Source organism: Apostichopus japonicus, chromosome 9 (genome assembly GCF_037975245.1).
Source record: "Apostichopus japonicus isolate 1M-3 chromosome 9, ASM3797524v1, whole genome shotgun sequence".
NCBI classification, from domain to species: domain Eukaryota; kingdom Metazoa; phylum Echinodermata; class Holothuroidea; order Aspidochirotida; family Stichopodidae; genus Apostichopus; species Apostichopus japonicus.
This window is the reverse complement of record NC_092569.1, coordinates 25,823,301-25,836,893: the sequence shown is the minus strand read 5'-3', so window position 1 is coordinate 25,836,893 and position 13,593 is coordinate 25,823,301. Positions and strand designations below refer to the sequence as shown.

Sequence of the window (13,593 nt, the reverse complement as noted above, 5' to 3'; positions counted from 1 at the left end):
ATCGCATGTATAAAGACTTAACCACTGAGGAATTTCAGCCAATTCGAATGAAAAAATTACGAAATGGCATTCAATCAAACACGGTGGCAAAAATAGTAACAGAATTTCGACAGAATCGCACGATCGCTATAGTTCAGCTGCAAGCGTTCCGCTGAGCTAAAAGTTAGTGCACTAATTTTGTGCATGTGTTTACTTAATAAGTTCGAATAGTTGTTACCACTTCCGTGTGGGATAAAACTGTCACCTTAGCGGTAACAGGGCTAGTCCCCAAAACACTGGTCTCTTGCCCGCTATTGTTCACAGTATGAAAGGAACCGTGCATAACCGACAAGGAAAAAAAAAACTAAATGAATAACTAAACATCAAAATTTGTCAATATCAGAAATGTGTAATTGTAGTGGATTTATCAAGCGTAGTTTATTTTGATTGTATATAATATACGCTTAAGTTCTAAGTGAAAGCGTTGTACATCCATCTCAATTAAGTCTACACATCCCTACTAGGCGTAACTATTGCAGTAAATGTTAATTTACTTATTGAACCTTTCATCTTGGGTCAGCTAATGCATCCCGTGAACTCTTTGAACTTTTTCACTTTGCGTACCAAACCTCGGCGTTCAGGTTTCTTTGTTTTTTTTTTTTATCAATTTTTGTTTTGTAAAATTTTGTAAAATATTCTGTGAACTGCAAGCTGAAAAAATTGTAAATCTTATTGGCTGTAAAACATACCGTAACTCCCGAAATATTAAATATTTGCATAACTTCCTCTTTTAGGAACTCCTGGATATGGATTCTTTGTTTAAATTTTGAATATATTTGTTTTTATAGTGAAAGCATGACCTTAATTGCAAACAGGCCTGCGAAAAGATCAGATTGTCCACTAGTTAGCATCTGGCAATAATCATGCAGTTATTAATGCATCCGCTTGCACTATCTGTATAGTGGTCTAAATCAACGGCACGAATATTAGTTTAAAAAAAACAAGAAGAGAGTTTGATGGGCCACGGAAGTTTTTCCAGACGTCGGAAAGTGTATCCACATCTTCGGATCTTGCCTCCCGGATAAATATTAAATTTTCTTAACATTAGTTCCCTATAGTGCAAGCTAGCTTTTATGCATTAAGAACATCCCATATAAAAGGGTGATATGGTTGGTCGTGGCTCATCCATCATGGACTTTGTGCGTCGGGCCTAAACCTTTGCGGACAGCTCATCTAAAGCGTACAAGATACACTCTAAAAACACTTGGGTTAAAATTGACCCAAATTGGGTCACTTTTTGACCCAAATGAAAGTCAGGAGGGAACCTAACACATTTGGGTCAAACTGACCCAGAAAATTAGGTCAGAATAAGTGACCCAATTTATGGGTTGTAAATTTGACCCAGAAATATTGGTAAATATTGACCCCGGCAAGGGTTATGATGGAAATCAACCACATTTGGGTCAGCTTGACTCTTATAGGAAAAAATACATAAATACAAAAGGCTTCATTTGACAATGCAATTTATTGATGTAACTCCTTCAAAGAAAGTGAACTGCTGAAAAACTGCTAAAAACTAATGTAAAATTGCAACAAAACTGAATGTTTCATTAATATGGTACCATAGCACAAGATCTAAAGGAAGGAATTGTTTGAAGCGTTACCAATTAATCAAAAATGTTTTTTACCCCAGTGCAATTTTTACATAAACAATTTCAACATTTTATTAGACTTGTATGGATAAAATACAATTTGCTGAATGAATGAACGAACACTTTCTAGCTAGACATGTGTGTGTCTTCATAATGATATTTATCAGCTAGAGCATAGACTAGCTCGCATGGGGAAGTATTTGCCTTACTTACGATGTAATAACAAAAGAAGAAAATGACAACCAAAACATGGTTGCCAATTTTTAAAAGATGGGGTGCTGGATGGTCAGTCTTGAAAATGTTCACTAAATTAGGCCTCGTAAAGAAGATTCCCCTCCCCCCCCTTTTTAACACTTATCCATGGATTTCATTAAACGGCGGCAAGCCTTTAAGTAATGAGTCCATATATTATGTGTAATATTTATACTGCTGTTGTACATAACCCAGCACAGGTAAATATTGTATATGTAAATATGTGTAGAATGGATACACATATTTCTGTATTCCAAGAGCCGTTCAATTGAAAATAGTCCAAGCAATTTATTTAGAGCAGATAACTGGGACTGGGACAATCCATATAATTTGCTTCTAAAATTTCATGACAGCAAAATATTTGTGAGCTGCAACTTTGGAACTGGAATTTATGAGATGAAAACAAATATGATCATACAGGCTGAAAACGTTTTGCCAATTCTTCTTAGAATACAAGCATATCTTTGCTTTGTATATGAGGCAAGTATGCCTTGGTCCCATAAACGTGATTCAACTAACAGTTGAGATTTCAACTAAAATCACACAACTTCAGATGATAATAAAGATTGCTCGGCATTGAACAAAATTGTGTCCAAATTCTTTCAACTGTCATGTAAAAAGGAGTTGTAATGGACAGTTGAATCGATCGCCAAGTTAATTCTAGTGTTGCACTGTGCGAATAGGTCTGAAAATTTTCAGCCCTACTTCCTTCCGACTTTCAAATATGTCTTCAATGACACAACTGAAGATGACATTTTCCCAGGTAAGTTGTATACAACAGTCTGGAGGAACTGCCAGGTGTTGTATGATTGCCATTGATAATTCATATCAAAAACATGAAAACATTTAAAACATAAATCAATGGCATTAAGCAGCGACTCCTGTGGAATGGCTTCTCTCTCTATGATTATGTACGTTTGTTCCGGGCTAACCCTGCTGCTTCCAATAGCTAGAACGAATGGTTGCTTTTGTTTCACCCCTTCAAGGTAGTGTGGAATATTGGTTCCAATCTGAAATGAAAAAGCAAAGGTTATGGAAGCAAACTTGTTAGCTTTATTCAAATGCTGCCTTCCATATAGAAAGGATCATATATTGCAGTACTCCCCAGAAGGCAGGTTGATAGAAGCAATCTTTGTTTTGATCAAGGATGTGCAGTATTTAGCATTTCACAACTTCAGTGATGAATAGTGCCACAATTTCATAGTGGGTTTTAGAGGTGCCAGGTAGGAATTGTCGGGTCTCTGTAAGTTATTTTGAGGCTCATCTAGGAACCCTTGACAATTGATTATGGATGAACACAGTGTTCAGAAGTTAACAAGACACTTATACTATCACACCATACTGCCTGGAATACCACAATGTCCTATCCAATCTGTGTGAATTAGATTGTACACTCTTCTACTGCACATTCAACATATTCTGCATTCACATTTATATGTATTCATATATCATGTGTATACTGGAATGAAGAAATCATTGTTACAACTCTACCTGTAATAAATTTGGTTAAGGGTTTGTACAATGCAACCTGGTGCAGTGGTAGTGGGTTATGGTTCCACAATTTCTGGGGCTGGTGAGGTTCTTCAGGCATTTGATTGGCACAGCTGCAGAGCATTAGTGACCGATGCTTTGATAGTCCCCTTCCACCATTCCCCTTGGGAAAGTGGCTGAATGCATCGTTCATGTCTTTCAGATGGGAACATAAAATGGTGGTTCTAGGAGCAGGGTAGGATTGTATCTGATGAATGTCTTGTCTCACCAATCGATGTACACTGCTCGCGAAGAGAAGGCAAGCTCTTTGCCTGTTTCATCCATAATTTTATCGTCTGTCAATTTTCCTAGATGAACCTGTAACCGACGATGATCTTATAAAAGGAATTTTTCTACTTCAAATTTAGCTTTCAGCTCACCTTTTGCAAATCTACAAATGAAGTGAGGGCATCTTCAATTGTAGCCCGTTTTCCTTTGCCCTTTATCTTCTGTGACCCAACAGGTAGAATGCATGGAATACACTGCAGTGCAATGTTGCATACTTCATCATCTGTAAAGAGGAAAAATAAGAACCTTGGGGAAAGATTCACAGACTTAACACTCATGAAGGCACTGATTATGCCCGTGTTATAAGGTAACACATTTGTGGGAATATATGATGATATATCAGTTAAAAAATGTCTTTCAGTGGAACAATATGCATTATATAGTGTGGATAGGATCTCTGACGGCTCTACAAATCCACCAATTTCTCAACAGCATCTCTGATTGTGATCCAAAGTTGGGTGGATGCCAGGCCAATGAATGTTCGTCGATGAAGCAATACAATATTACCAGAATTCTGATGCGAGAATAGAAAACATTTGTAGCTTATAACAAATCCGATGTCATCTATGTTGACTGTGCAGGGTTGTGCCCATGCCAGACCTGAGGCATTGTGTACTGAAATATGGCAATCAGGCATAATACTTGACACTATTCTGTTGCCTGACCACCTTAATCCCCTGACTGACTCCCTCCTCCAAATACACACCATTTTCATTATTTCCCCTGACTGAGGTGAAGCTCAACTGGGGGCCAATTGAAACATCACTGGCAGTGCCACATGAAAACAGTTCACATGCATTTTACCTGGGTTAATAAGTTATTGCAACTTAGTTACCTGATAGTTGACTGCTGTCTTGAACAATCCCCAGGTGTCGAGACCAATCATTTTGCTTGTCAGCATAATGCAGTAGGTTCCTAGCGACTGCAGGTGTCCATAACAGGAACAATTTGTCCCCACACTTTGGCTTGATGACTTCAAAGTCCAGATTAATCTGAAAAAGGATGAAATATGTGACAAGTCTGCACAGAAAGCATTTTTTGTACCCAGACTTGGACTGTGAACAGAGCTGCAAAATAGTCTTGGAGGACCATCCAACCAAACTGATGTAGATGTCCCATATCCTGGCACTGAGGTGAATTCTTTTTGCTGGCTACTGCTACAGAGCATAAGACCATATCATCTCAGATGTTTTGTTTAACTAGAGATACAGGAGTAACGTGATGCTCTTGAAAATGCAACTGAGAGTACATATCCCACAAAGCATACCAAATATTTGTTTGCATCGATTTGAACAAAATCTTCCATTTTGCTAAAGCAAACTATGAACAAAAAAATGAAATTATACAGCAGGTATTATGCCTTTTTTTATTTTTGCGTTGTGCTTATAATTCTGCCCTTCCTGAGAACAAAAACAGTAAACCATTGAGTTAACTGATCCCTTTTTTGTTTTTACACTTCATCGTACCATTAGCTCACCGACAAAGTTGGATGTATTCCCAGAGGGGGTGTCTTTCGAGTATTGACAGAGGCCATTTATTCTTGCCCTATCCTTGATCTGAAGGTACGAAAACGTAATCCAAAAAAAGAAGTGATCTAACATGACAAAAATTGATACTAACATAACCATCTCCATCTTCTCCCTTCAGTTTGGGAAACTCATTTACAATGGATCTTGCAAGAGCCTCTTTTACATGGGATGTGGGCCTGAAATATAAACAATTTTGTGTAAAATAATGAGTTGCTAAATAAAAGTAAACATTGTGAAAACTAAAAATGTTTGTTCACCACTGGTCACCACTAATTCTCAAAGACATAGAATTCAAATCACCTTTTATTGAGTCTACATGTACATACCTATCTCCAAACTGTTCTATCAGGTGTGATACAAACATCCTGACAGCTTGAATCCGATATTTGTGACTAAGTAGTCCTTCGTCCATTTCAGACTCAATGATATCTCCGCCGTTGTTATCATTTAGTATTTTACGGATATCCTTTGAAAAGGAGAAATCGAGAACAAAGCTGGTGATTGGAGCTTAGTTGTGCTTTGCACTGTACCTATTAAAGGGGAACAACAGCCCCCTTACAGAAGACAGATCTGTCTGGTTAATTGGGTGTGTAATGATTGATGTGTGCACCATTTCAACAGTTCTGGATGAATTGTTTCGATTACTGTAAAAAGATGGCAGACTTATTAATGACAATCACATACCAATGCAGATTTATACAAGGGAGAAGTACAGTACTTACAAAATGTAACTTCGGTCTCTTTGGGGTATTGCTATGTTCTGGTGTTGAGGTGGTTATCAAAGATTTAGGTGATTGTAATGAAAAAGTTGGAGACTGCAATGTAGATTGATATGCCTGGCTATCCTGAGTCTGCAAAAAGAAAAAAAGAAAAACTCTAACAAATGAACCATTTAACGCTGGTCATTTTTTGCACTTCAAACTTCCCAGCGCTGGCTATTTTATAATTCATATTATAAAAGTGTCATTTGTCTTTAAATTTGCTGCAAAAATTCTTTATATAAATTGACTTCTTGTACCATTTTATACTGTATCTTATCCCCCTTGATCTTGGAAGCAGGTCTCCCTCCTCCAGTCTTATATCCCCATCCCCAGGTTAGTCATGAATCCTTTATTTGCAAGCTCTTCAACAACACCAACTACAACTTTTCCACTTGCAAACAATTTCTCTGGGTCAGGATTGGTGGTATCTGGGTGCAAGGGCCGCACTCGGATTTTGGTGGTTGGTTTTCCTCCTTGCCAGTATACACTTCCCAGTGTAATTAATTTAATGCATACGCTTCCATACCCCCTTTTATTCACTTTGTGGGCATGTACTGTACTGGATGAACCCCAATGGTCCCTGCTCTCGTTGGGTGATGTTTTCATGTGAAGTGTAGGGTGACTAAATCCGGAAAGGGTCTAACATTGTGGAATGTGTCGTTCAGAACAGCAATATTATAATAAGATGCCAATATTTGATTATGGTACGGAATCGGGTTCTAGACATTATGGATATTAAAACTCTGTAAAGTTGTTTTGTAAAAGTAGAGCTAAAAATGCACAGATTTCTTCAGGTGTGACTACAATCCACTGGCGATCTGAGGGTTCATCTGACCTGCATATAGATTTGTTTCAGTAACAATATGATCAATAAGACCTACTGCACCATCAAGTAGAGTCCAAACACTTCAACAGGGGTGACATTAGGTCTTCGAGTTTCAGTGGATGGAGGTATGTTTTGAAAATTGTGGACCTCATTCCAGCCCTAGCCATAGTCCTTATAGGTATGTTGGCGACCCTCACTTCCCTTCCTAAATCCATATAAACCTGACAACCAACACCTTTCTCACTCTTACTTGGTCCCATACCTGCGCCATTAACAGGTGGCCCAATTTCACTTCCGAAGCAATACTGTACCACATATGTTAAGATTGATAGGCCCAGGCATAACGATTGACTAACATCATTGTCATCTTTGGATTCTGAGGAATCTTTAGGGACCAGTAAATGTGAGCAGCTTTCAAGAATTGCTGTTCGGTACTGTGACGAAAAAAGATCATGACCGTGTAACTAAAAAATACATACCCATTCAAAATTTGTATCTTGTGACAACACAGAAAGCTGGATCATTTGGAGGTCCACTCTGAATCATTTGGAGAGGGTGGTAATCAAGCAAGTCATCAATACGACAAATTTCTGTTTTTCGTGGCTCCTGTGCTTCAACTTTGTATGCATGTAGGTGCCTGGAAAATCCAGTTGTCAGCCATTCTTCATAAATCAATCTAACTCCAGACTCTACTGCAATAATGTTAACAAGTTTACCGAAGACTGGATCTAGTTCAACATTCTTTCCAACAACCACCATCTGATGTTTCTTGTATGTGTGTCCAAATACTTTGCACCAATTTGCAAGGAATACTTCGTCGTATAAACCTAGTCTTAGCCTTATGTGGACAACATCTGAGTCTGTAATTGATGCCACAAGAACTGATGACCCTGGACCGATTTCAACTTCATCCCCAACGAGTGACAATTGTGACAAGAGATTATAGCACAGCAACATTTGGTTCCTGTAAGCTAATGTCTTTGCAATATTTTGAAAATTACACACTATGTGTGAAAGTCTCCTTGAAAAATTGTGTTTAGCCTCAAAGCGCATAGCCCAAAATCTTGTTAGAGGACCAAGTTTCTGGATGGCCATTGGGTAGTGTATCATATGATGATGTTTTGGTTTCAATTGCCTTGCATTACCAAACGGTTCAAGAAAATGTTGGTGATGATCTTGAATGAGGTGTTTGAGGTACACTGTGACACTTTATAACTGGTGAAAATATTATGTCCATGCATTTAAGCAACAAAATTAACAGTTCCCAGTGCTCATCATCCTCTGGCACTAAATCACCCATCATAAGTGGAAAGTGTCGTATCAAACACCACATTTGGGCAGCATTTTGCCCTGGAGCACCATCTGGATTAGTCATACTAGAAGCAGAGAAGATACATGGCTTGTTCTGGTTATCACCAGAACCATAGTTGAAACTAACAAGCCTACTATTCAACAGATTAATGTTGAACAATCTTTTGTCAATAAGAGCTTTTACCACCAATTTGAGCTCCAGTGGGCACACACCTTCTAGAAGATCATGCATGATATCCGGAGCAAAATTTTGAGTGACATGATAGTGGTGAATTTTGTTTAGGGGACTGTCGGACCTCACACCTGTATTTGGAAGGTCTTGAGCATTCACATCCATTTGATAGTTGTCTTTAGTGCGGAGTAACCCAACATTCTCAGATGTAGATAACTGGGCTTCAGCTCGGTGCATCTTACAAAATCTGCACGGGTAATTGGCAGTGAATCCTTGGGCAAAGCCAAAGAGAGAGTGTAATCCAAGGTTATCACCTGTAACTTGTGCTAGTCCAACACGTACAGTCCCTTGAAAGGTGGGTGCTTCAATTTGTATACCATCATGTATTAATGAATTAAGATCTTCAACTAGTGGGTCAAATATTGGCTCATACCCATACAGTTTAGCATCACCAGCATTGAACAACATTACTAAATGACAGTTATTTAGCGATGATCTAAACTTCGGATGTATGTTGGTTATGGTGCAATAAACAGCACCAAGCTTGTGAGTACCAGCCTTTGGACTAAGTGGGTTTGCAACCTCAAAGTCATCAATGTAGAAAAGCAACTGAATGTTCCTTTTGTGCCTACAGAATATATTTTGTTGGCTGTATTCCCCATCATGGAAATCTCTCATTAACCCATCAAGACTGGGCTCATGCATTTCGATGTTCTCTAAGAAACCTTTACTTTCTAAAATAAGTTTCATCAGTGGTTTAATGGGCACATACTGAAAAGAAACATTTTTCAACACTTGAGAGACATTTCCTGTCATTCTGTTCCTCCTTTGATAGAATGCTACTGCAATAGGGATCTCCTTAGGTGCCAGGAATACACCACTTTGTGTGAAATACTTCTTTCTCATGTAAACCCCTATGAATCTGTCAAAGGTGTTTTCACATTTTTCAAAATCCTCCATCAGGGAACAAAATGAAAGATCATTAGGTTGAATCATGTTTTGCTGAGCAAACTGGGAGGTTTTGTGCTTCAAGTAGCCAACGACATCATCTAATAAATCAGATGTATGACCAACTACACCGTCTATTGTTGACTGTACGACACTGCTTGAAGCCAGCAATTTTGCGAGAAAGATGGCAATCCTTTGTTCTATCTCTGCTTTGTCAAAATCATCCCAATTTTGAACATTTGGAATAGGTTGCTCATCATGGTCCCCACGCAATGGCTCATTATCATCTGATGAATTATGATCGCTAGCATTCAACTCATCAGCATCATCAAGCAAGGGAACTTCATTTGCTCCATACATTTCATGTTTTTTTTCCACATGGGATTTAAATGTAGATACATGGTTCTTGAATGTTCTCATGCAGCCATCCTGCATACATGTGATGGGTCCTGTGAAATACCTCCCATTTACTAGTGAATGAATGTTCTTAAAATGCCATATTAGGGCCTTGCTGTGACCTAATATCAAATGGCCACATCTGAAACAAACAAATCCCATCTTGCCCAGTGTTTATAATCAAGTTCAGCAGAATTTAAGAAGTTGAACATACCACCACTGTTGTTTCATTCTGTTCGGAATTTAGCTCCTTGATCTTCTTAGCAGCCTTCATGCGTGGTCCAAGGGGAGGTATCAGCTCTTTTAAAGTTTCCATTTCTAATAGGACAAAGATTTCTTTGTCAATGAAATTCTCTGAAAACCAAGAAAAAGGGGCATTGAGACAATGAACATTTGATTGATACAGACTACAGAGTTAGCTTAGCTATATACTTGTATGCACTATGTGGAACCAACCAATGGCTTAAGAAGTTCATTTGGCCATCTAGGCAAAAATCCTGAAGGGATATTCTCCCACTGATTGAATAATTTGAAATGTATCCTTTGTCTCTTTGCTAACATCAAATATCACCATATTTCTCAAACCTGGTTTTGATGATAAACTATATATAATATTTGTTCAAGATTGGAGATGAACGACTCAATTTCTCACTTCACAGCAGGGTTGTTGATTTTTCCTATTAAAAAAATGATTAAAACCAGATTGTGTTTATTCAAATCAGATTAATTTTTTTGAATTTCTTAAATCCAAATATCAATTTATCATTTTAATGCCAAATATTCCACAAACACTCATACCCTCTTATATTACCTACAAACAGTGTTTAATTTCAGTTAAGCACAGTGTTTAATTTTGAATTCAGAATCATTAAGGACCTACTTATGCCTATAAATCAGTCAGTCCCACGAAGGGATAAAGGAATATAGAATCTAGGTGTTGTGAAGAAGCTACTGTTTGCACATAGAAAAATACTGTTTTAATGATGGACTGGTGCAGTCCAAGGTGAGTGTACACAGAAACGCTTTTCTCGTACAATCCTATAATAATTCAGTAGTAGGTGTGCAAACTATAAACGACAGTATAGTTTGAATGAATTGCACAGTTTTAACAAATGATGTGGTTGAACTTTTTTTTAAATGCCAAAAAATTAAACAAGACAGTGAAAAAACTAGGACTAGAGTAGAGTGATTAATATTCAACCTCTTAAGAAATATTATTATTATTACACAAAATTTATATAGCGCCTTATTCAATTAAAAAATTGCTCTAAAGCGCTTTACAGCAAAAGATAAAAAATTTGTTCAAAGTATAAAAGTTAAAAGGTTATAAAAGATTAGATTGTATAGAAAAATATATGATAGAAATGTAAAAAATAAATAGAAGAATTATGACTAAAATACAAAATAACACCTGAATTAAGTACGTGCAGCAAATATTCAGGTAACATAATATTACCAATAAAAATGTATTAATATGCCATTTTGGTTTAGATAAAGTATGTACATTTTGCGTACCAGTAGTCAACTCCACAAATTGTTTTGTATTTTCCAGAGGAAGAAGCATAATTTAAATGTGATTCTATAGAAGGATATAATTTTTGAACTATTTGTAGGTAGGCCTAATCTATAATAAAAATTTTTTAGTTATCATTGTTTTTTGTATAGATGAGATTTAAACTTGGCAGCCATTTTGTGTTGTTCTATTATGGTAAACTTGGTCCAATTTATTATTTTTTATCATTTTTTCCTATAATTTTTTAAACGATGATGATTCATGACATACAGTATACAATATTGCTATAGAAAAGATTTACACATTGTGTGTGTGGGTGAAAACAGTTTATCACAAACAATAGCTTTCAAGTTGGGAAATTTTGGTAGCCCACCGGACTACTGCTACTCAGTGTTCTGACAGTTCTGGTAGTCCAACGTATATTTGGTCGTCTAGGGCTACACTCCGCTACAGCCTACTGAACTACCACATATTTCGAACCTTGGCAATTATGCCAGGGCCTATATAGATTGAGGTTTGCCTGGTGCAGGCATCATAATCCGAATATTTTCAATGAATGTTGAAGCAATTTAGCTGAAAAGTGCACAGTATACAGGCACCCAGTGCTACTTACTTACAACAACGCCCCCCTCCCCCTGCTTAACTGTACATACTTAATTTGTAGAATTAATATTCAAGTACTTATCGTAGGGTATATCAAGATGCCCGAATAATGCGGGGGCCGTATAATGCATATAAACCTAGGCTACCTAACAATACGTTCCAATATTACCGTAGCAACATGCTCAAAAAGTGCTATGAACAAATAAGATCTGTTAGGCCTACTTATTTTCAACCATAATATATGCAAAACGGGCTGTTTTTTTTCACATCTTGACCAAAAAGACCTAACATTCTAGGCTAGGCCTAAATGTTAATTTTGTATGAAAATTCAAAATTTTCATTGCCAAGAAATTTTTAAATGAAATTGTTGTAAATTTATTCCAAGTTCTGCCTCTTGTTTGGTCTTCTTTGTCTTTTTTTTGGTAGGCCTAGGCCTAGTCTGATAAGCTATGTTAGTAAACTTACTGCTTAATCAGATGTAACATTAGGCCTAGGCTACAGTAGGTCTAGGCTAGGCAAAGCTATTTTTGTTATTTAGGCCTAGGCCTACAGTAACCCTAAAATTCTGGTAAAAACGCTGATGATTTTTTTTGGTCACTGGGGCTTGTTCCATAACTAGGCCTAACGTTAGGCCTATAACACTATGCGCAGTAGTGCCTAGCCTAGGCCTAACATTAGGCTACTGTAGGCCTACGACATTACGCATATTCCAAATGTTTCACACTTCAGTAGCTGCCCTGTGTGTACAAAAAAACCCACTCCATTAGCATGTCTAAATCTAGCCGTCATGCTCATGATCGCTGACCCTCATGATCGCAAATAGGCCTCGCCTAGGGGCCTAGGCCTCATCATATTTACTTACCAAACTTGGCACAACATTGCTTAGGCCTAGGCCCTAGGCTACTTATGCATTGTCAACAATGCTTACTTATGCAGTTGTGCATCGTCATATTTATTTTAAATATACAGTTCAATTAGGATTGTGGATTTATCTATCAGATACTAGAGGTTCCGTACATGTATACATCATCTCAATCTCAACTGCAATAGTGTACTCTTTACAGGCCTAGCCTATGTTATGGCTTAGCGTTAGGCTATAGGCTAGTACGACTACGAATTAGTCACCGACTTAGCCATACGTTAAGTCTTCGTATGCTACTTCAGCATTTCTTGAAATTTAATTACATATTAAAAAAGATATTTGCACATGATACCATACCTTGAAATGAATTAGCCCATTCCATCAAGCCCCATTCTTCTAATTTATCTTTCACGAACGAATCCATTTGTGCTTCTAATCATGTTCGCTCTGTCAGCAAACTTGTTCTACAGCCAATTTGTCTATGGCGCGCGCGCAGGGCCAATATGATCGGACGGTCAATGTGTGTTCGTTGATTGGCTGATCTGACATGGTGCACTCATATTCCTATAATGTTGACCAATCATAGTCCAATATTATTTTGACTCGTTGATGAAAGTCAGTTTCGGACTTAGCATTAGGTCAGCTTAGTGTATGGTACAACCCAAATTGGGTTATAAGACCATCGACCCTGCGTTTGGGTCATGAATATGACCCAGGTGTTTTAAGAGTGTAGGCCTACTATTACTTTATTAGGTGGTTGCATAAAGTGCGCCCTGTTATTATGACCGCTCTCATTTACAAAATAAATATGTTCTTAAGTTAGCCTGAAAGGCTTTTCGGAATTGCATATACCTGCATCGTGTTTTCTTTTCCGTGATTACTGGATGAATTTATGTAGAATTTTGGAGTAACTATCATTGAACAAACAGAAAGGAACGGAAGGAGCTGTAAATAAATCATGGAACGCAGAT

General features: G+C 37.6%; 1 protein-coding gene across 3 annotated transcripts; it reads right to left on the bottom strand.

Moving 5' to 3' along the window:
• Nucleotides 1–2,034: 2,034 nt before the first annotated feature.
• LOC139973706 (uncharacterized) lies at nucleotides 2,035–13,345 on the bottom strand. Of its 3 annotated transcripts, none has more exons than XM_071980547.1 (8): nucleotides 12,975–13,345; nucleotides 9,859–9,998; nucleotides 5,953–6,081; nucleotides 5,557–5,696; nucleotides 5,322–5,406; nucleotides 4,537–4,693; nucleotides 3,794–3,924; nucleotides 2,035–2,893 (listed from the first exon to the last, which is right to left on the bottom strand). In XM_071980547.1, exons 2-8 carry the CDS (start codon nucleotides 9,958–9,960, stop codon nucleotides 2,585–2,587), a joined length of 1,053 nt encoding a protein of 350 aa, XP_071836648.1. In that variant the 5' UTR covers nucleotides 9,961–9,998; nucleotides 12,975–13,345; the 3' UTR covers nucleotides 2,035–2,584. The 3 variants fall into 3 exon arrangements, with proteins under 3 accessions (XP_071836648.1, XP_071836647.1, XP_071836649.1); XM_071980546.1 differs by having other exon boundaries at nucleotides 12,980–13,345; XM_071980548.1 differs by lacking the exons at nucleotides 9,859–9,998; nucleotides 12,975–13,345 and adding an exon at nucleotides 7,297–7,993.
• Nucleotides 13,346–13,593: the final 248 nt, after the last annotated feature.